This window comes from Rousettus aegyptiacus, unplaced genomic scaffold (genome assembly GCF_014176215.1).
Source record: "Rousettus aegyptiacus isolate mRouAeg1 unplaced genomic scaffold, mRouAeg1.p scaffold_m13_p_1, whole genome shotgun sequence".
NCBI lineage: Eukaryota > Metazoa > Chordata > Mammalia > Chiroptera > Pteropodidae > Rousettus > Rousettus aegyptiacus.
Window position 1 is genome coordinate 101003196 of NW_023416284.1, and position 20948 is coordinate 101024143.

The following is a 20948-nucleotide window of genomic DNA, read 5'->3' on the forward strand; positions in this document are numbered from 1 at the left end:
AAGACATCTATCTTGAAAAACATAAAATACCAAAGTTCCCTCAAAAAGAAACATTCAACTTAGATAGTCTTACATCTAAGGTTATTTGTAGCTAACAACTGAGTTTCAGAAAACTTCAGTTCTTGATAGACTCATTTGTGAGTTCTATTAAACTTATAATAAATAAATAATACTAATTCTACAGAAACTCCTCCAGGAAATAAAGAAAGTAAAGATTAATTCTCTACTTATTTTGTAAAGCCAGCATTATCTGATTTAAAAATTAGAAAAAAAAACAGACACCACAAGGAACATCTAGATTAATATATTTCATGAACACAGATGCAAAAATATTTAACAAAATATTAGCAAATCAAGAACAGCAAAATATAATGAGATTAGTACGTCATGACTGATTTGCATTTATCCCAGCAATAGAAGGTTGGTTCAACATTCAAAACTCAATGCAGTGCACCACTAAAAAAAGAAAACCTTTATGATGATCTGTAAAGATGTAGAAAAAACATTTGATAAAATTCAACATTCCTTCATTATAAAAACACTTAGCAAACTAAGAATAGGAAGGAACTTCCCTCAATGTGATAACGAACATCTAAGAAAATCTTACAGCTAATTTAATGGTCAGTATCAGCCATTAAATTTAAAGACTGACCATTAATTTAAAGACTGAATACTTAACTCATAAAATCAGGAAAAAGGAAAGGAGACTGACAAAACTTTGGTTTTTCCCAAAGTGGCTAACATATTTAATGATGAAAGACTAAATGTTTTCCCCATAAAATCAGGAAAAAAGGCAAGGATGATGTCTGTTCTCACCACTCTTATTAAACAGGGTTACAAAATATAAGTTCTGTGACTGAGCAAAATGACATATAACAAAGTCAATTTTACCACAGGCTAATACAAACAAGAGTTGAGTTCCTACAGTGTCTCATCACTATTATAATAAAATGCTGCTGAACAAAACATTATTTGAGGACCTGTTGTATAGGAGATCTTTATCACTACAACGGGGCAAGGAGAATAAATAAAAAGCCTATAGATTAGAAAGAAAGAAATATCACTATCTTTATCTGCAAAAAATATGATCATCTATGTAGAAAATTCCAAAGAATATACAAAACAACAAGAAAACAAGCTATTACAGATAGTCAGTGTGAGTGGCAAGGTTTCAGGATAAAAGTTTCCTCTACAAAAATTGATTTGATTTCTGTATATAACAATGAACTGGAAATGGAAAAAAAATTAAATCTTTCTTACAGCATTCATCAAACGTAAAATGTCCATGGATGAATCTAACAAAATATATACTAGATTTATATTTTGAAAACTATTAAACATTAATGAAGGAGATTAGAAAAGACCTAAATGAATAAAGAGCTACGCCATATTCACTGAATAAAAGGTTTAATACAGCAAAGGTGTCAATTCTCTACAAATGAGCTATAGATTCAAAGTGATTCCAATCAAAATCCCAGCAAATGTGTTGCAGAAATACGGAGAAACAAAGAATCTAGAATAAAAAAAAATTATTTTGAAAAGGATTCATAAAACTTATTTCATTATTTAGTAATCAAGACAGTGAGGTACTGACATAAGGCTAAATATATAGATCAATGGAACAAAACAGAATCCAAAACGGTCAATTAATTTAAGATAAAAGCGTCAAAATAATTCAATAAAGAAAGGATAGTCTTCTCAACAAATGATGTTGGGACAATCAGACAACTATATGCAGACAACAACATGGATGAATCTCAAAAGCATTGTTAATTGAAAGAAGTCAGACACGAAAATCTTCAAATTCAAATTCATATAGAATTATTCCATTTTATATGCGATTCCAGAAAAGGTTAAACTATGGAGAGAGAAATTAGATCAGTGGTCGCCAGGAATTAGTGATGCCACAGTGGGGGAATCAGTGACAAAGGAACATGAAAGAACTTTTTGGTTTTCATGTATTTGACTGTAGTGGTGGTTACATAACTGTGTTTATTTGTCAAAAGTCTTTGAATTGTACTGTATGTCTAAAAGAAGGTTATTATTATGTAAAATATACTGTATTAAATTGATTTCTAAAGAAAGAAATATACTCTATGTGCCATATCTAAAAAAAACTACTGCAATATATTAAGTCATAAATAAATGCACTAAAAATATTAACCCGGAGTTGTGGTAAAAAGAAAAATGTGAATAAGTCATTAACTAGATATATAAAGAATTTGACATTATTAATGAAAACCTCCCTGAATCATAACTACCTTTTGCTTGTGGTGGGCAAATTTCTTATTTGTTGAGGATGCATTGTGATCTAGGAAGTACTGAAATGTAAAAACGTTTAAACAAAAGAGTTATGCTGAGGAACAGAGTTGAAGTTCAGAGGAATATGGAAGGGAAAGGGGAAGCTACAGTTGAGGTAGGGAGTAAAATAACAAGCCAGGACACAGTGAAAAAGAACAGTTAAAGGCTGGAGAGAGTACAGTGACATGGGTGAAGTGTTAAAAAAATTTTCAGAATTAAGGACTGATCAATCAATTGTTCATTTAGTAAAATACTGACTGAACACACACCATGCGTCAGGCACTGTTCTAAATGGTGGAGTATAGCAGTGGACAAAACAGACCATAATCCTTAACCTCAGACAGTCTACATTCTAGAAGGTGGAGAGCAAAATAAATAAGTATATGAAATAGTATGTGTTAGAGTGAACACAAATAAAAAAGCAGGGCAGGAGAATATGGTGTGCTAGAGCAAAGGCCAGGGTTCAGTATTTAAAAAGGTGGTTAGAGGAGGCCTTATTGAGAAAGTGATATTTGAGAAAAGACTTGAAGAAGGTGAGGAAGCCATGAGAATAGCTATTTAAAGGTGGGGGCTTTTAGACACTCAGTCATGGTGTACTCAGCTAACGTTATCTACTTTTATTGAGCTTCCATAACAATAATATAAAAAGATACCATTTAATGTGATCACTGGTTATGACGGTTTATAAAAAACTGGTTATGACGGTTTATAAAAATGATTTACAGAATATAATCTTTATTTTAACTGAACAAGAAACATCTGAAATCCAATTGAAAGAAAACCATACACTTCAATTTATTTTTAACTACTACTAACCCTCCTCTCTCTAACCTTCCCCTCTTTCAACTTTCATTATACATGATTCTGGAAAACCTGAATGGCACAGTTTAATATTAATAAATTTTTCAGTATTACTAGTTGGGAAAGGGATTTAGAAAAAAACAGGAGGAAATAGCCTATCCATATGAAAACAATAATCACATAATATTTATTGTCTGGGATTGAAATGTTTCAAATATGCAAAGCAATAAAATGTCAGGAAAAGCAAAACTTCCTAATGTTAAAAAGATCATAAATTTTTTCCCAAATAAGATGTATGAAAAAAGTTCAGGTGATACATTATGTCAAAGGAAAAAAATATCCTTAATATTTAGTTGAAGCAGCCCCAAAACTTCAGAAGGCACTGTCTACTCACCACTAAAGAAGTGAGGACACAATGACAACTTCTGTAAAACACAGAAACCTATAGGTGCCTTTTTTTTGACCTTGAGAATCATTTTTTTTTTATATAAACATATTCACTGGCCCACACATTCTACAATTTGTACTTTTGCTACCTCCTGAGTGAAAAAATTATGTAATGTCAAAAAGTTACCAGGATTTCATTATCATTTTTAAATGAATTTATATTTTGTAAATCACAGCGGCATACATATTCAAAACAGAGTGGCACCCAGATGGGCAAAACATGTTTATTCGATCTGCAGATCTTTAATCTAAGTGGCCTCATGAGACCCCTTCAAGAATTTCACAGTTCCCCGAGGTTCCTCCACTCACGTTTGGGAACTGTAGACTCCATGTTGATTGCTTGGCTTTCATAGGTGCTAAATTTTATTTTGGAAAAAAAAAAATAAATGCATGGAATGAATAGACAGAGATAAAGAAAACATTTTCGTTGCAAGCTACTCTTGGATGATAAAATGTTGCTTCCAGTTCACGAAAATCTCATTTTCATTCTAAATAGAGCATCATATTTGCTTTAAGTTCAGTGGATGTTATTTCCATTACCTTTAAGGAAACCTCATCCTAACATGGCTCATTGTCTTTACAGTAAACAAACTAGTGGGAGAACTAGTAGGTTTTTGAACATGGTACTATATGCAAAAATAGGAAGTGAGTCTGTAATTTTTTTCAATTTTGTATAGATTCAGGTGGGACACAAATGTTCCTTAGGTCTTCAGCAGTGCAAATGAGATTGAGGTTACCTTTCTTTCTGAGGTCATTATCCAAACAAGACTGAAGTCACAATGACCAACTCATAAAGGCCACAAGAAACCGGATGCTTGGGGTGCTGCTTTGAATTGGTTTCTCTGAAACACTATTTATCTTTAAGGACAATGCTGTGATCATCTGTTACTCATGAGTTTTGTAGCCAAATAAGTGAAACAAGCATCAATAACAGATTAAACAGATTTAAGGATAAAAGGATTGTTCTTCTGTTTAAATGAATAATTTTTCTATTGACCAACATGTTTACTGAATACCTAATATGTGCACGTGGTGATTATAGATGAAAGATGTATAACTTCAGGACTTACCCTCAAGAAATTCTTAATCTAGTGCAGGCTACCAGGCACATGGAGAAATGATTAGGCACACTAAATAGGAAGGACAGAGACCAACGGGGACATAAAGAGTTCAGAGGAAGCAGAGGGTGCTATGCGCTGAGGCGGGCAGGAAAGTTTTTGGGAAAAAGCTAGGGAAGGAGGCCACCATGAAAACCTAGGAAAGAAGGTTGATTTTTCATAGTGTTAACAGAAAAACATGATACACTATGTATTATAGAAGAAAGGCACCTCTGTGACTTGCACGTCTCCACACAGGTCATATAGGTAAAGTTTGGCCATGGGCTGTGATCAGCCCACGGATGTGGCAAGATAGTCCATCTTGGGAGGAGCAGTCATAGGTAGTTTCTCATCTGCCTCCCTGGTTTTGGTGAGGCATGGGACCTTCCACCTCCACCTCCTTCTGGGTATGGAAGCAAACATAAAAATGGCGTGGTTGCAGAGTTGGAGCCTCCACAACACGGTGACCTGCCACTCACATCTCCTGTCATCTGGCCCCTACTTTTGGTTATCTTCCTGATGCCGTGTGAGTCATAAACTGCCCAAACCCTTTTGGGCTCATTGTTTCTTCACAGGCCAAAACCCATGTTAAGTGCGGCAAGCCAACCCATCAGCTGCCAACAGTCATTTCTACTTTGGGACTGCATGACTGATTGGCACATATAGGTCAGAGGGGAGTGACGAGAAGTGGGCAATGTACCAGTAAGTAAACTAACTTCTCCCGAGGAAAGTGGTTGAAGTTAATCAACGCCATTCAGAAAAGAAGGCTGCAGGTATGCTGTACCACAGGTTGGTGCACTGCTAGCTGAGATCTTAAAGAACATAAATCAGAAAGTGACTTGTCCTGAGGCAGAACAGACCTGGGCTTGAATTTAAAAAGCTGTTAACTACTGATGAGTGAGGAAAAATCATCACTTCTAATTTAAATAGTGCTCAGCAACTTTCTTTCCACTTTATTCTTTATCTTTGTCCACCACTCCCCACAAGCACACACATGAACATCCTGGGCTTGGAGAAACAATGACTATATCGTAATTAATGAACAAACACCTAAAAGGGGCATTTACATAAAGTTTTGAAGGACTGCCATATGTACTTCTGTATCTTTCACTGCAAACACACCTAAACAAGATGGGGATTATTTTATGACATGAGATAAATACCTTGCACGAAAGCATAAAATAGAAGCCTACATAATTAAAGCCTTCTGGAGAAATACAGTCTTCACAAAGGAGGGGCTTTGTACACATGGATCTTTGAGGACGTTTTCCTTATAATTTGTATAGGGATTCTTAGAATGTGTCTTGATCATATGTATTTACCTTAAGGTTTAAGACATTATAGAGGACTTGGCATCATTCTATATAATTATATTCTATTACACATTATATGACATTCTATAATATATACAATACTTGGCCTTAGAGAAAGAATGCTAAGTTAAAATGAAATTTTCTTGTAATCAAGTTTTTTGGTACTGAGAAGAGTTTCTAGGTTCAGGACAGCAATTCTCTTTAACATGTTGTGAGGAGTCTCTACTCCGTGCTGTGTAACAGTGGTGAAGGGCACGAGCTTTGGGGTCAAAGCGCTGGGTACGGATGCCAGCTCCACCTTGGGTACCTCTGCATAAGCCACTGAGCCTTCTGTTCCTCAGTTTCTACCGTACTGCCTAAAGGCAACGGGGAGAGCTATAGTGCATATCTCGTAGCTGGGGTTTTAGAATTTAATGAGACAACCCACACAAAGTGCTTAGCATAGAGTGGCACGCGGTGGGCTATAATTATTATGTCAGGCTTATTATTAAAATGATGACATAATATATCATCATTTTTAATAGCAAGTAAAGTGTTGCCTGATTATATAAGTAATCATCTTGATTCTTGGTTTTTCCTGTATCTTTTTCTATTTTTATTTTCCTCTGAAAAACTGAGAATAGTGAATATTGGGTGGCGATGAGCAGAAAAGGGACCATGAATATAAGGCTCTATACAGAATTATAGTGGTTTCCAACAATGAAATATTGTATGTGGGTTTCTTATGACTTTGTAGGAGCTGATTGTTTTAAAATATGCTACAACTGCCAAAATTTCCATGACTTATGACAGCTTGAATATTTGATACTTTGTTCCAGAAAACAAATGCAAGTCTCTCTTTTTTAAAAGTGCTATGGTATCACTATTCTACTCACAATGTTAGAGACTTGCTTTAGGAGATATGACTCTTTAATATTTGACTTTTTAAAGGCATCTGGCCCTTATTTAACCATCACATTTACATCCAATTCCTGCAGGCATGGTTTTGTTGTTTGAGCTTGGCTTGATGCCCTCTGCAGAAAGCCTTTGCTTTAATGAATACAACTCCACTAAAACTGCTAGCATCCCCCAAATCCCCTGCAACTGTAGCATAAGGGCACACGGTTTCATCCTGGCATTCAAATAAGAAGATAAAAATGAAAAAATAAATTGCTGAACAATCAACTTTATGTGGGGGCCACTGCTATGATATATTCAACCTGATGCCCTTATATTATTTGCAGAAGTGTTTATGTACTATGAAACGTTCAGCCAGAGCATACAGGAAACTGTAAAATATTTTATGAGATGTATACATGGTTGATGGTAAAATTTTAAATGCAACCTGGGAAAATTCTATCTAAATTCCAGGAGGGCAGATGAGGGAATACTTTCTCTGGAGTGATTCAGTTTTACACAAGGGGTTATATGAACTGGAAAGAAATATCTGATTTGGGAACTATATAAAATGTTTTTCATAAAATTAAACTTTATAATTATTAGCCAAGCAAACTTGTTTTCTTTCAGACCAAGAATCACCAGTTATGTTTGTCTTCTACATCATTAAAGCATTAAATTTGGATTGTTTACTATTTTATAGAAACAAAGAACAAACAGTAAAAAATGAAGAATTTTCCCCAGATACAGAAATTATACACATCATTAAAAAATATTCATGTTTCTGATATTTTTTAAATAAAAACCCTTGGTTCTAAAATTGGAACATTATTTTTGAATCTTAACTATTGCAATATGTGAAGGCAGGAAGGTTAAAGACAGAGCCTTAAAACGACACGTTTGGCAAGTCGCATTTCCAAATTTAGGTGAAAGAAGAAATATTTCTCTTTCCTTTACCCTCAAGTCTATGAGGCAATGTCAATTTCCCATAAGAGAGACTATTTACTTATTTTTTAGTTTTATTTCCAGGTTGATCTCCAAAACACATAGCTATGAAAATAGAAACTATCTGGTATATTGACATTTGATTTGGAGTTAAGCCTGATTTTTGTTTGTTTTCTGTTTGTTGGGTTAGTTTCATAGTATCTACCTCATAGAGTCATTGTGAAGACAAATGAAATACCAGAGGTGAGATTCCTGACACAAAGTTGGTGCTCAAAGTGTGTTAATTCTCCTCTCCCTTGCCTGCAGACCTCTTTTTAAAAACTGATTTATAATTTACATATTACACGGATTATTTAATTAATACCACAGTCCCTTTGAAGAAAATTGTAATGTAACACTTAGGCTTTAGGATGTGTCTATAATTAGTATCGCTTTTTATAATTTTAGGTTATTGTCTAAAAAAAAAAAGCCATAAAACCCAGACGTGTCTTAGGAACGTCTCATACAAATTCACTATGATGAAGTAGATTACTAGACTGAGAATTAGAGACCATAGATTTGGTCTCTGGTTGTCACTGCCATTACTGACTGACCTTGGGAAAATCAGTTTCCTTCTCCAGGCTGAGTTTTTTCATCTGTAAAATGAGTGGTTGTTTTCAATGACCTTTAAGACCATCGTCTACTCTAACATTTTATGATTCTACATAACATTTTAATCTTTAGAGAGAAATTTGTTGATGTCACATTTTCTGAAAATCTCCTTCTATGAACATTTTTTTTCTTCCCTACATTCACTGCTTAAGGAAATTTTATTTCACTTCCAATTTAGTGTTGTGGAAAGAGTCAGAGAAAGAACCTAAGCGTAGAAAAGAAAAAAAAAAGAATTAAAAATACTAATATTGAGCAATTATGGGGACATGTAGGCTGGTTCGGGACAGACATAAATGACCTTGTTTTATTCTAAATTCAGCTCACTGGCTTATGATGAAAAGTGAAAGGTTATTATATGGACTTACTGGGCAAAACCAGATTTTATAAATAATTACCTGTCAGACTGTTCAAGATAGACAAACACACGCCAGACCAACAAAAACACAGACCTGTCATATTTCTGAGAGAAATGTACATTGAGTCTTCCTTCTCTGGGACTATAAGGAGATCAGGTAGAATAAAATGAAGGGAAAAAAACCTCTAAACCCTATATTTTCTGCCTTGTGCATAACTTTAAAATGTATAATGTGGGAGAGAAGGAATTTTGATGTGAAAAATTAGCCCCTGAAAATTTTATACATCAATAAGCCTGGCAGATCGAAACCAAATACAATAAATGCTGTCGTTTTAAAAGTTAGGATGTTTACTGCAAGCTTGTAATTTTCTATGATTAGGGACGCCAAGAAAAATAAGAATGATGATAAAAAGAAAAGTTTAATCATATATTTCAACAAGCACAGATGGAACATCAAAACCCTTTGGCAATTTTTTGATATTATATATCTGCATTTTTTGTTCTCGACAAAGATTTTTTCCAGAAGGACTAACATAGAACAGGTAAATGATAGTTAACAAATGTGAATAATATGGCACAATCATACTAACTGAGCTTCACAATGATTTGGTCACAGGATGAAAATCTTTCATGCTTTTCATTTCTGTTAATATTAATTCTTTACAAAGGCTATTTTGGTGTGTGTAAAAAACCATGAAAATAGTAAAATCACACAAAACTCCAGAATTGAAGAAATAAGTTCCTTTTTTTTTTTTTTTTTTTTCAATTCAAGTTTAATCAGGAACGGTACAATTACATCTGCTATATTTTGGTTTGTTCCCAAGTTAAAGTTCCTCATTTACTGAGAAAGTATAGATGCCGGAAGGGTAGCTTAGCTGCTACTAGCAGAAATTACCCCGTCTGCATTTCCAGTCTACGTGGGGTGGTACTCTGAAGGGAGAAAGCAAATCACTCAGCTCCCCTTCTTGTACTGATTCTAATTACTTTGCTTCTAAATGGGTATTATATGTGTGTGAGTGGTGGGCTTGGGGACTGTGGGGACAGGGAAAAGAAAGAAATGAAGACAGGGAAGAGAATCTATGGGAGGAAAAACACACGTGGTAGGCAGATACGCAGGAAGTTGGGAAGAAGGCATGAAAATGACATACACTAAAAGTGGGGAGAAAGGAAGAAAAGATGGGAACAGACGGTTCATTAGGTCAACTAGGTCTCTGAGTAGTATGTTTATAAAAGGGATATTTGTCTCTAAAATACATAAAGTTGGTAGGATAGTACAAGGGGACAACTGACTGTCCTTTTAATTTTGTTTCCTTTGTCTCAAACTTGGATTACAAAATGCATCAAGTAAAACACAGACTAAACACTGGGGGAAAAAAAAGACACTGCTTTTAAGATATGTGAGCTGAGGGCAGTAAATCTATTCCAAATTAAAATTTCAAAATTGTGTGATCTGCATTCTTGTCCACCTACATGCTATCCCAAACATCCTGCCATTAATTAGCTCAACAGCCCATCTAGTAAACAAGACTAAGCGTTGAGGGGGCTGGAAAAGAGCTGGAGTCAGCCAGTGGATAGTCACAACAAACCAACGCACTCCTGAGGAGGCAGAGAAGGTAAACTTGTACTTTATTTTGTCCAAAGAGGGGAACAGGAATCACCTTTTTAGAACATCGCCTTTTCTGTTGTTGCAGTCACAGTCACATCAGCAGGCCAGAAAAGCCATCCCATTCCTGCGGTAGGCACTCTGTCAAAGAAAAAGAAATCTGCAATGAATTATCACATCAAGTCAAACGGGAAAGGAGGCAAAAAAGCAAGCAGAGCTTTCTTCCCAGTTTTTAGACTCTGATGGCTACAATCTAACAGGCTGCTTAATCTGAACATTTCTGGTGGCAAAAAGCTATAGCAACCACTTTGTCTGTTAAAAGGTCAGTGTGGTTAACAAGTGGTTAGTGATTCTATTTTGGGGGAGTGGGAGATATGCAAAAATAAGACATCCCATTTTGTTAATTGATTGGGTTTGGTTGGTCCAAAGACACGTTGTGTTGAATCTGTTTGTTCTTTATAAACATGTGTTCTCTATTGGACATGCTCAAGAATCACTTCTAACTAAGTATCTTAATAGTCTATAAATTACTGACTCATTATAGCCTTCCCAGGCCTAATTTATAGTCTCAGTGAAAAGGTATGAGAACAGACACTAATAAAGGCCTTTCCTCCCCCCTAAAATATGATGGTCTCTAAGGAGTTCTGCACATTATAGACATAATAGAAAACTTGCATCTTACATAATTTTATATACATGTGTGTACATATAGATGTATATATGGATATTCATGATGGGATAAAATATTCCCATAAAAGGAAATGGAAAAGTGGATACTAATTACAATAATATAATATATTCCAGTAAAGAAAGTAAAACTGCATGATTTTTCATCCCAAGAGATATATTCTGCATTTCAGAGCTGGAAGAGCTGGGCTATACAGGACCTCTGTGACTTGTCCTGAGTCTCATAATGAGACTCGGAGTGAAGCAGAACTAAAATTCAGGACTTAAGAATAAAATTACCCTTTTCACCAACACATTTTTCATCATTTAAACTTGGAACAGTTGCATTCAGAGAATTCATAACCCTCAATTAGATGAAAATTTTCTACAATCTGTTTTCAGAAAAATGGAAAAAATGACAAAATCTTATAACAGGGATTTTTTTTTTTTTCCTTTGACTGAATAAGTCTGGGGCTGTTCTGGAGCCTGTATACTTTCAGCCCAATAAACTGACCTCCATCAGCCATATTATAGGAGATATAAAATTAGTTTTTATGATTAAGATAATGTTATAAAGATACTGTAGAATTTAATTTGAAAAAAGTGATTAAACTATTTTTTAAATACACTGGGTGAAAAAAAGTGAAACCCAAGCTTTTTAGAAAGACTTCTCTCAACAGGAGGTGAAATAAAAATGTCTTTTTTTGGATAACTTTCTGTTAATCATAAAATTCAATTAACTTCAAAACCATCCCTCCAAATATCCCACTAACACAGGATTTACTATGGTTGTCAGGCTTTGGAGTCCTGGCTGAAATTTCATCAGCTGGCTATGCTGTTACGCAGTTCACTCTGGATCAGTATATCAAGGATGGGAAAACAGTGGAACGTTCCAAGTGTTAGTCCTCAGGACTCTCTGTGAGCTTGTTCCTCACATTAGGCTTTTTGTGCCATAGGACACTTCTGGACTGAAGCGAACATTCTCATAAGGACTAGAAAATTCCAATTCTACTTCCTAAGATCATGCATTGGAGAACAGTGTTAAATGAGTTCCTCAGAGAGCCGCAAATAACTTGCAGGAATGGACAGAGTATCTTCCCACAACCACAGGCAGGGGAGCCTCAGGTCTTGAAACAGCCCCTACCATCAAGGCTGCCTTAGATAGAGCCTTATGCCAAAGTAATGCTTTCAGTTTCTTGATCTTGATGTTTTAAATTTTATGACCATAGTGACAACCTTTAACATAACATAATATTTAAAACATAAGGATGGTTTATATGGAGATAAATGGACCTAGGAATAAAGCTGATTTCTCTTAAAGGTAAATAGGTGAAGTGAGCCCTGCTTGAAAAAAGAAGTTTTGGCTCAGGAGAAGAGTCTTGGCTGAATCCACCTCAGAAATCACCAAGTTTATTCTTTCCAGGGTGTGCAATATGAAATGGATCTCTCTTGTATTGAAAAGTCTACTTTTCAGAGATCAAGTCACCATCACAGATGTTTTATCGTTATTGTTTGTAAACAACTAAAAGATTGCAGGCTTATTTAATAACAGATCCTCAAGTAGCCAAGTTTGATGAGAAAAAGAAAATTTTAGAGCTGACCTAGATTTCTGGATTAAGCTTCTGGAATAAGTTCTTACTATTCTAATTCTAAAATAAAGAAGAAACAAACATGCATGTGTAATCACTGAAGGGCAATTTCAGCAAACCAATCCCCGAGGGTCCCCCGCTCTGAGTCACTGTTTTCCCTTTTGATGTACAAAGCATGTACGCTGTCTGTGTAGGGCAATTATGGGAACGTCGCAAATTTGGCATCCTTTCCAGAGTAAGCAACTTTAAAGGAAGATGAATGAAGACGACTCATCTTTGTGTCAACTGTGAATTTCTCTTTATTTGTGTTGTGAATGTTGAAACTAAATTTAAACATTGCTTGGTGTGAGGGCCTTCCAGAGGCCACATTCTCAGGAAACACTTCGGACTGCACTTAGTCTCTACTGTCAGACTGTATGATTCCCAGTTCTGTATCTTCACAGACACTGCAGACCTTGACCAGAAACACCCAAGACCACACCCCGCTATTGAAAAGTATAAATTAATCAATAATACAATAAGACTTCCCCAACAAACCAGCCCCAATATGCCACTTATGCTTTATTTCTGACTTAATAAAACTGTGTACTCTTACCACCAGTTGCTCCTACGTGAATTGTGGAGTTCACGTAGTTCAGACATTTTAGCATCTCTCGAAGTTACCAACAAAGATGATACATTTTTTTAAGAACCAACTGTAGTTCCTAGGCTTTTACTTTTAATTGAGGGTCAAGCTAGCTTCTAATCTGGGACATTCATTTATTCATTAGGTCCCAAATTATGAACTGTTACCAGAACCTCGATATAGCTGCATAAGCAGACACAGATTCTATCTACTGCACTGTGCACTGGTGGGGAAATTAATTCTTAACCATGTACTTCCAAAACATGAGGTTTTTTTTCTTATCTGAAATGGATAAGTTAAAGAAAACATTTAAATACTAAACTGGCTTACTTCTGTTTTTATCGTGGGTCATCACAAATATTACAAAGCAAAAGATTAATATTTATCTTAAGCAAAAGGTAAATATGCTACAAAATATATCTTGTTATTCCAAGTTGAATATGACTGTGTGTTATTTATGCCATGGCCTAATTAACAGAGCTTAAACTATAGATAAAATTTCTAATCCTCTGAGTTCGGGCTTACACTTTATTCTCACTACTGTCTTTCCTGATTCTTTCCTGTTCTTTCAAACTTTAAATAAAACAAGAATTTCATTACAGGGACTGAAATCAGCAAGATGGCAGGCTAGAAGGTCCCAAAGCTCATTTTTCCAAAAAACAACAAAAAAATAACTACAAACATTCAAAAAACAGCTCTGGGAAAGGTCTGAACTATAACAAAGAAGTGAAACCCCGTGGAACTCAAAAACCAAGCATGGCCAGATAGAAGTGTAGAAAGCATTTTATTTTTATCACCCACCTCCAATTCAGAGCACCTTAGTGCAAAGAGGGACTCCCTCAGATGAATTTCATCTCCCCGGAAAAGAAGAGCAGGAGAACCTCAGAAAGTTTATCACCGCTGTGGACATCTGCAGCCTCTGCTACTGAGGAGCCCCCCAGTCTTCACCAACACTGAAACCAGCTAACGGAGCTGCATGGCATCCCCACTGCTGCATCTCTTCACTGGCACTGGGGCTTGCTGCTGCTGTGAGACCTGCCTCCAGGGGCCCCACTGGATGCTGTGCCTCGCCCTCTGAGATCGAGAATGCCACAGCACCTCACCATCTATGGGACAGGAGCTGCTGCTGCTCTCTGTGCCCCTCCTCTGGGATTCTAAGTTTCGGCTTTGACCTACCGTCACTGGCTGTGCTACTAAAGCTGCTGCTCTCTGGCCCACCTCCTGGGTCCTAAGTCATGGCACTGCCTTGCCATCACTGGGAAGCACTGTTGCAGCTCTGTCCCCCATCCCTTACGTCCTGAGTCATAGTGTTGACCTAGCATCAATGAGGCTGAGCTCTTGCTGCTCTATACTCTGCCTGCTGGGGCCAGAGTGAGGATTTTGACCCCCAGCTTCAGGGCATGCTGCTACTGTACCCTAGCCATTGATATACCTTGTTGTCCCATGGCCCAAGCTACTGCTGTGTCACCCAGTCCTGGGGCCCAAACACTGTGGTGAGTTTCAGAGACTCAGACCCCAGTTCCTTGGTCTATAGGTGCACATGCCTGAACCTAAGACTCTAGCATTATCACTGCAGCAAGTGTACCTGTGCCCTAAAACCTAGGCACTGTGGTAGTTTTGTATGTACCTGACTCCAGCTTTACTGCTGCTCTGAGTGCCAGTGTACCAGACCTGGAGCCATGAGGGATTCTCTTGGCTAGAATGTCCTCTCACAGAGAATAAAAAAAGAATAGGAAGACCCCAGCAGCCTCTGCCACTGAGGACTCCAAGAGCACCAGACACCACTGGCACTTGCAGGACCCCCACAGTCTTGACCGCTGAAGACCTCTACAGTCTTTGTCAATGCTGACCTCAGTTGATGGAGCTGTACAGAGATTATGCTACTGTGCCCTCTCCCAAATTAGAGATGCTGCTCCCCATTCAACCGAAGCACTCACAGCCAACTTCAAGTGAAAGTCTTTCCTAAGCAAAGTCAGTCCAAAAAAGCTATCAGAGGTGAGTGCTCCTTCAAATGCAGATATCAACGCAAAGTCACTAGAAAAGTGAAAAAGCCAGAAAACATGATAGCACCAAAGGAACTCAATCATTTTCCAGTACTTAACCCCAAAGAAATGGAGATTTGTGAGTTACCTGAAAAAGAATTAAAAATAACAATTATTTTAAGGTAGTGCAGTGAGATTCAAGAGAACACAGATAACACAATGAACTCAGGAAAACAATGCATGAACAAAATGAGAAGTTCAACATAGAGACAGAAATCATAAAAAAGAACCAAACAGAAATTTTTGAGCTGAATGATACAATAAAATGAAAAATGCAATAGAGCTTCAATAACATGCTCAATCAAGCAGAATAAAATAATCTGTAAATTGAAGACAAATCTCTTAATATTATTCACTCAAGAGAGAAAAGAAATAAAAATGCAAAGGAGTGAAAAAAGCCTATGTAAATTATGGGACAACATTAAGTGGAACAATGTTTGCATTATAGGAGTCCTAGAAGAAGAGAGAGAGAAAGGGTTAGAAAACTTATTTAAAGAAATAATGGCTGAAAACTTCTGAAATCTGGGAGAGAAATGGCAATCTAATTACACAGTGCTCAAAAATCCCCAAGCAGATTCAACCCACAGAGATCTTCACTGAGACATATTATAATCAAACTCTTAAAAATCAAAGACAAAGAGAGAACGCTCTGAAAGCAGCAAGCTTAAAAAGAGTCATTACGTAGACGCCAACTCAGATCAGGTTCTAAGTGGGTTTCTAAGAAGAAACTTTAAAAGCCAGAAGAGAAGGGATGATACATTCAGAGTGCTCAAAGGCAAAAAAAAAAAAACCTGCCAATCTAGAACACTATGTCTAGATCTGAAGTTAAAAACAGACATCAATGTAATGAGAACAGGGAACTTTAATACTCCACTTTTAACAATGAATAAATCATTCAGACAGAACATCAGTAAGGTAATGGACTTAACCTGCACTTTATACCAAATGGACCTAACAGATATAAACAGGACATCCACCCAACAATAGAAGAATACATATTCTCAAATGCACACAGAACATTCTCCAGGACAGATTGTATGTTAAATCACACAAAAAAGCAAAAAGTAAAATTAAGAAAACGGGCGAAGAACTTGAATAGATTTTTCTTGAAGAAGATATGCAAACGGCCAACGGGTGCATGAAAAGGTGCTTGACATCACTAATTATCAAGAAAATCCAAATCAAAACCACAATGAGATATCTTACCTAAAATTTGTTAGGATGGCTATGATCAGAAAGACAGGAAATAACAAATGTACAGAAAAGAAACCCCTAATACACGGTTCGTAGGAATGTAAATTGGTACAGCCATTATGGAAAACAGTATGGTGGCTGCTAACATATTAAACATAGAACTACCTTATGACCCAGCAATCCGACTCCTGGATATATATCTGAAGGAAATAGTATCCTGTAGAGATATCTGCACTACTATGTTCCTTGCAGCATTACTTACAATCACCAAGATATGGACATAACATAAATGTCTTTTGAGGAATAAATGCCTAAAAAACATATAGTATACATAAAAAATGGCATGTTATTCAGTCATAAAGTAGAAGAAAATCTTCCCATTTCTGACGACATAAATGAACTGGAGGGCACTGTGCTAAGTGAAATAAGCCAGAGAAATACAAGTACTCTTCGGTGTCACTTATATGTGGATTCTAAACAAAACAAAAATCAACCAACCAACCAGCCAACCAACCAACCAACTAACTCAGAGAGTAGAATGGTGGCTGCTAGGGGATGCGGGGACAGGGAAATGGGGTGATGTATGTCAAAGGGTACAAACTGATCAAACGTGCAGCATGGTGAGTTAATAATATGGTACTGTATACCTGAAAGTTGCTGAGAGTAGATCTTCAGCGTTCTAACCACACACAAAACAAAACAAAATAAAACAGAATTACCTATGTGAGATGATGGATAGTAATTATCTTGATTTTGGTAATTATTTTACAATGTATATGAATATCAAATCATAACATTGAACACTTTAAATACAAACAATTACATTTTCATTTATTCCTCAAAGCTGGAAATAAAAAAGAATTTCATTGTAGCAGGTTCCAAATTCACTTACAAATATTTTCTTTCTCAAAGGTCTAAGACAGAAGATTGATTCTACTGTCTGAAGTCCTATAAATTCGTGTAATTTGATTAAAAAAAAATCTTTATTGAGTTCTTACTCTATGTAAACCACTCTGTGCTCGGTGGGGCAAAGGACACAAAGATTAGTAACACAGCCCTGCAGCCAGTAAATGTCCGGTTTACTGTTAACGGTTTAGCTACCACAAGTAAAACGCAACGAGAGGGCATTCTCAAGGATGGGAAGGAGGCAGCCCTTTAGTTCACTTTAAATAACATATTTAATTTCAAATAACATTTAAAAAGTCATGAGATTTATAGATTTCTTAAAACACGAAAGGGCAAAGAGTAAAAAATGCTATACGGTTTTATGGTTTAATAAGTACTTTCATGCCCATATCTAATTTAGCCTTACCACAACTAGTAAAAAAGGTCTTATTATTCTCCTTTTTAAAGTGACATGTCCAGTGTAAAAACTCAGGGCCTTACTCTTCATTATACTACTTTGTCTCATATTAAACAAAAGAGAACAAAACCCTTGAAATCTGGCATAATTTATCCCACTCATATTATTGAAAATATACATATTCCCCTAGTCCTAATAAACTCAAATCTTGCTAACTCGACATCACTTCAAGGGTAAATTAAAATTTTACTTCAAATTTAAACTAAATCAGCCTGGTACACTACTTCAGAATACAGTAATAGGACTTGAATCTAAATCACCTTTAGTTTGGAGGCATTCTCAATGAGTGCTTATTTTCCAGACTAATTTTCAGAACAGTGTATGGTAGAAAGCACTGTGCGATCAAATCGCCTGGGGAGCTCTGAAATACAACAGATACTCAGGCTTCCCTTCTTCATTTAGGCTTCAGAATGGTTTAAAAGTCATCCAGGTGATTTCGGTGTGGAGTGAGGGCTGAGAATGGTGGTCGAGTGGATGAGTACACCATTAATAGGACCCAAGATGGGTCTGTCAATAAAGGAAACCTTTTCAGAATCTGTCATGATTATACAGTAAGCAACATTTCTTAATGGAAATCCTAATACTGGCACTTAATTTAATACATAATAAATAGAAAATAAGTTTTTCAGACCATGCTTTTTACCCAGATAGTAGACGGGTTACCTATATCTCACATTTCTTACCTGTAGTCCATCTGTAAAGCATTGTTTTTTCCCTCCCCGAATGCTAGGATGCCCCTGTTAGGGAGGACAGTCTTTCTGACCTCCTTGCCACACTTAATTCCATAATGAAAAAGGCATTTGGAAACCGAGCCTACTAAATCAGGCTGAACAACCCCCCCACCCCTTTGCTTATATTTAGAATTAAGAAACAACAGAATTTCAGAATTGGAAAGTATCTTTGTAAACTCCTCCAGGCCAATTCCAAATTTCACAGATGAGAAAAACTAATGCCCAGAGAGAGTGACCCATCCGTGGTCACGTGAGGAGAGCCCAGGATTCCCAACCCAGTCTAGGGCTCTTCATAGATGGCTCTCATTCTGCCCAATGCTCTGTGTTTAGCTTCTCTGACCTTAATGGGGGAAACAGATGCAGAGAAAGAAATTGTTTTTTCTGGATCAGGAACTCTTGGGAGCAAAACAAAAGTGAAGGGACTAGGGGAAAGGAAGGGACTTACTGATGTTCAAAACAGCACGGCTGAGTAGCTGGAACAAGGCAGGCCTTATGAGCTTTTGGTTCTACTTCTGGCTCTTCTGCCATATGATTAGCTCTTCCTTAGAGAATCACTTAATTTCCCTGAGTGCCCCAAATAATTATTTTGATAAATGGATGAAATATCAAAATAAAATAGGCAAACCTGGCCGAAAAGTTTCATGGCAAAAAAACATGTCTTCAGGACCTTCGTGGGGGTGACATGCTATGTGTTCTCACTGAAGTCTCACTAAGGCTTGCTCAGTGTCTGCTATAGGGCTGAACAATTTGGGTTAAATCCAGTAGAAAAAGGACAATCAAAAGACACTCTTTCCCAAACTACCGTTAACTCCCAATTAACTGAGTGTAGGACAGACTCTGCATTTCGGATGATGTGCGGGCCACACGAGACGCCCCGGTTACAAGGACCTGGGGGATTCCCGAATACTCTTCTCCGCTCTGCAGCGGTAAACAGGGCACAGAGGGCAGAGTTTCTACAGTCTCTGGCTTGGCTTTGCTTGGAGGAAAAGGTAGGGACATAGTAAACCAAAAGCAACAGATTTACTGATTAAGTTAATCTAAGTGTTTGATTTATTGGAATACCCAGTTAAGTTGGGTTTGGGAAGGCAGGTACATCTCTGACTTTCATGTGTAAAATACTGTTTCACAAGACAGCTAACTTAGCCTTCCCTTTTGCCCCACCTCACCTTCGAGATTTACAGTAAAAGCCAGTTCTTGTATCTAGTGGGGACTACATCAACTTGTCTCAAATTCCACTGACCCCATACCTGTGCCCTCTGGACTCTGGATTCAGAGTCCAAGCCCTCTGCCGGCCCTTCATTTGCCAAAGGAGGTGTACGTACCCTGAGGCACATATTGTTTTACTTTAAATCTGTAAATCTTTGAAGCTCTGGAGCTTTGTGTCAAAGCTATGTGATAGCTTTTTAAAAGATAAAATATGCCCTCCTTTTTTGCTGCCCTGAGTCTGCGTGTGGGCAAGAGATTTAATTATAATGAATAAAACTGAATGGTGGTCTAAGACTTTTAAAATCAAAGTGGGAATCATGGCTGAATTTCATTAGCAAACATAAATACAAATAGGCACATCTTGTTTGTACCAATGAACGACATGTGACTTTTCTCCTTTTGATAATTTTATTCTAACTGATATTTCAGAGAATCTAAATTGAACCATATGATGCATAGCACGGTGACATGCGAAGCTCTTCATTAAAGATTTTCCTTTCTGTATACTTCCCAATGTTATAAATATCCCACGAAAATCATGGAGGGCAGTTTGTCAGACAGCAGAGCCTCGATTTAAGAACAGTGGAGGGAGCCCTGCCCTTTAAATAAGAGGTCTTCCCTGGCCGGCAGAACGGGAAGAGACAGAGCATTAACTCTCATTCTATTCCAGGAACTAGGAGCCTATGAATCTTGAGAAACTTGCCATTGTATGCATTTTCTCTCTAACTCTGTGGCATAGTCTTCTTATTACCTAGTTATTTCAGAACTCTGAAAACAAATCTCTAAATTAACATTCGGTTATTAAAATTTACCATTTCTAACTGTCCAAGTCATCCCAATCAAATTATATGAGAGATGTGTTAATTTTGTTTTTGAGCAAAATAATTAAGTTGCTGATAGAAACAATATTATATTTTAGAAAAGATTTTTTTGTGAATGTTATTTTTAGCAATTTTATACGAGACTAAAAGTATACCATTTCTACATATAAATTATTCTTTCCATGATATTGTATGTAGTTAAATATATCTATGGTTAATAAAATTTAATGCCAATAATATTAAACTTTTCTTCAGCTACCTTAAATTATAAACAATCAAAACACAGATGTCTGAAATTATTCCAAGCTGCAAACACATATAA

General features: G+C 36.6%; 1 protein-coding gene across 8 annotated transcripts in view; it reads right to left on the reverse strand.

Moving 5' to 3' along the window:
• Positions 1 to 288: 288 nt before the first annotated feature.
• Positions 289 to 20948, reverse strand: part of SUPT3H (SPT3 homolog, SAGA and STAGA complex component) — a 416859-nt gene continuing 396199 nt past the window's right edge. For 5 of the 8 annotated variants that reach the window (XM_016131178.2, XM_016131176.2, XM_036229996.1 and 2 more), the window contains one exon: positions 9187 to 10530. In XM_016131178.2, the coding sequence (XP_015986664.1) occupies positions 10489 to 10530 (42 nt within the window). In that variant the 3' untranslated portion in view covers positions 9187 to 10488. Of the gene's footprint in view, positions 1514 to 2069; positions 3906 to 9186; positions 10531 to 20948 lie in introns of those variants that run through there. The other 3 variants (XR_004953706.1, XM_016131181.2, XM_016131180.2) reach the window with 3 other exon arrangements.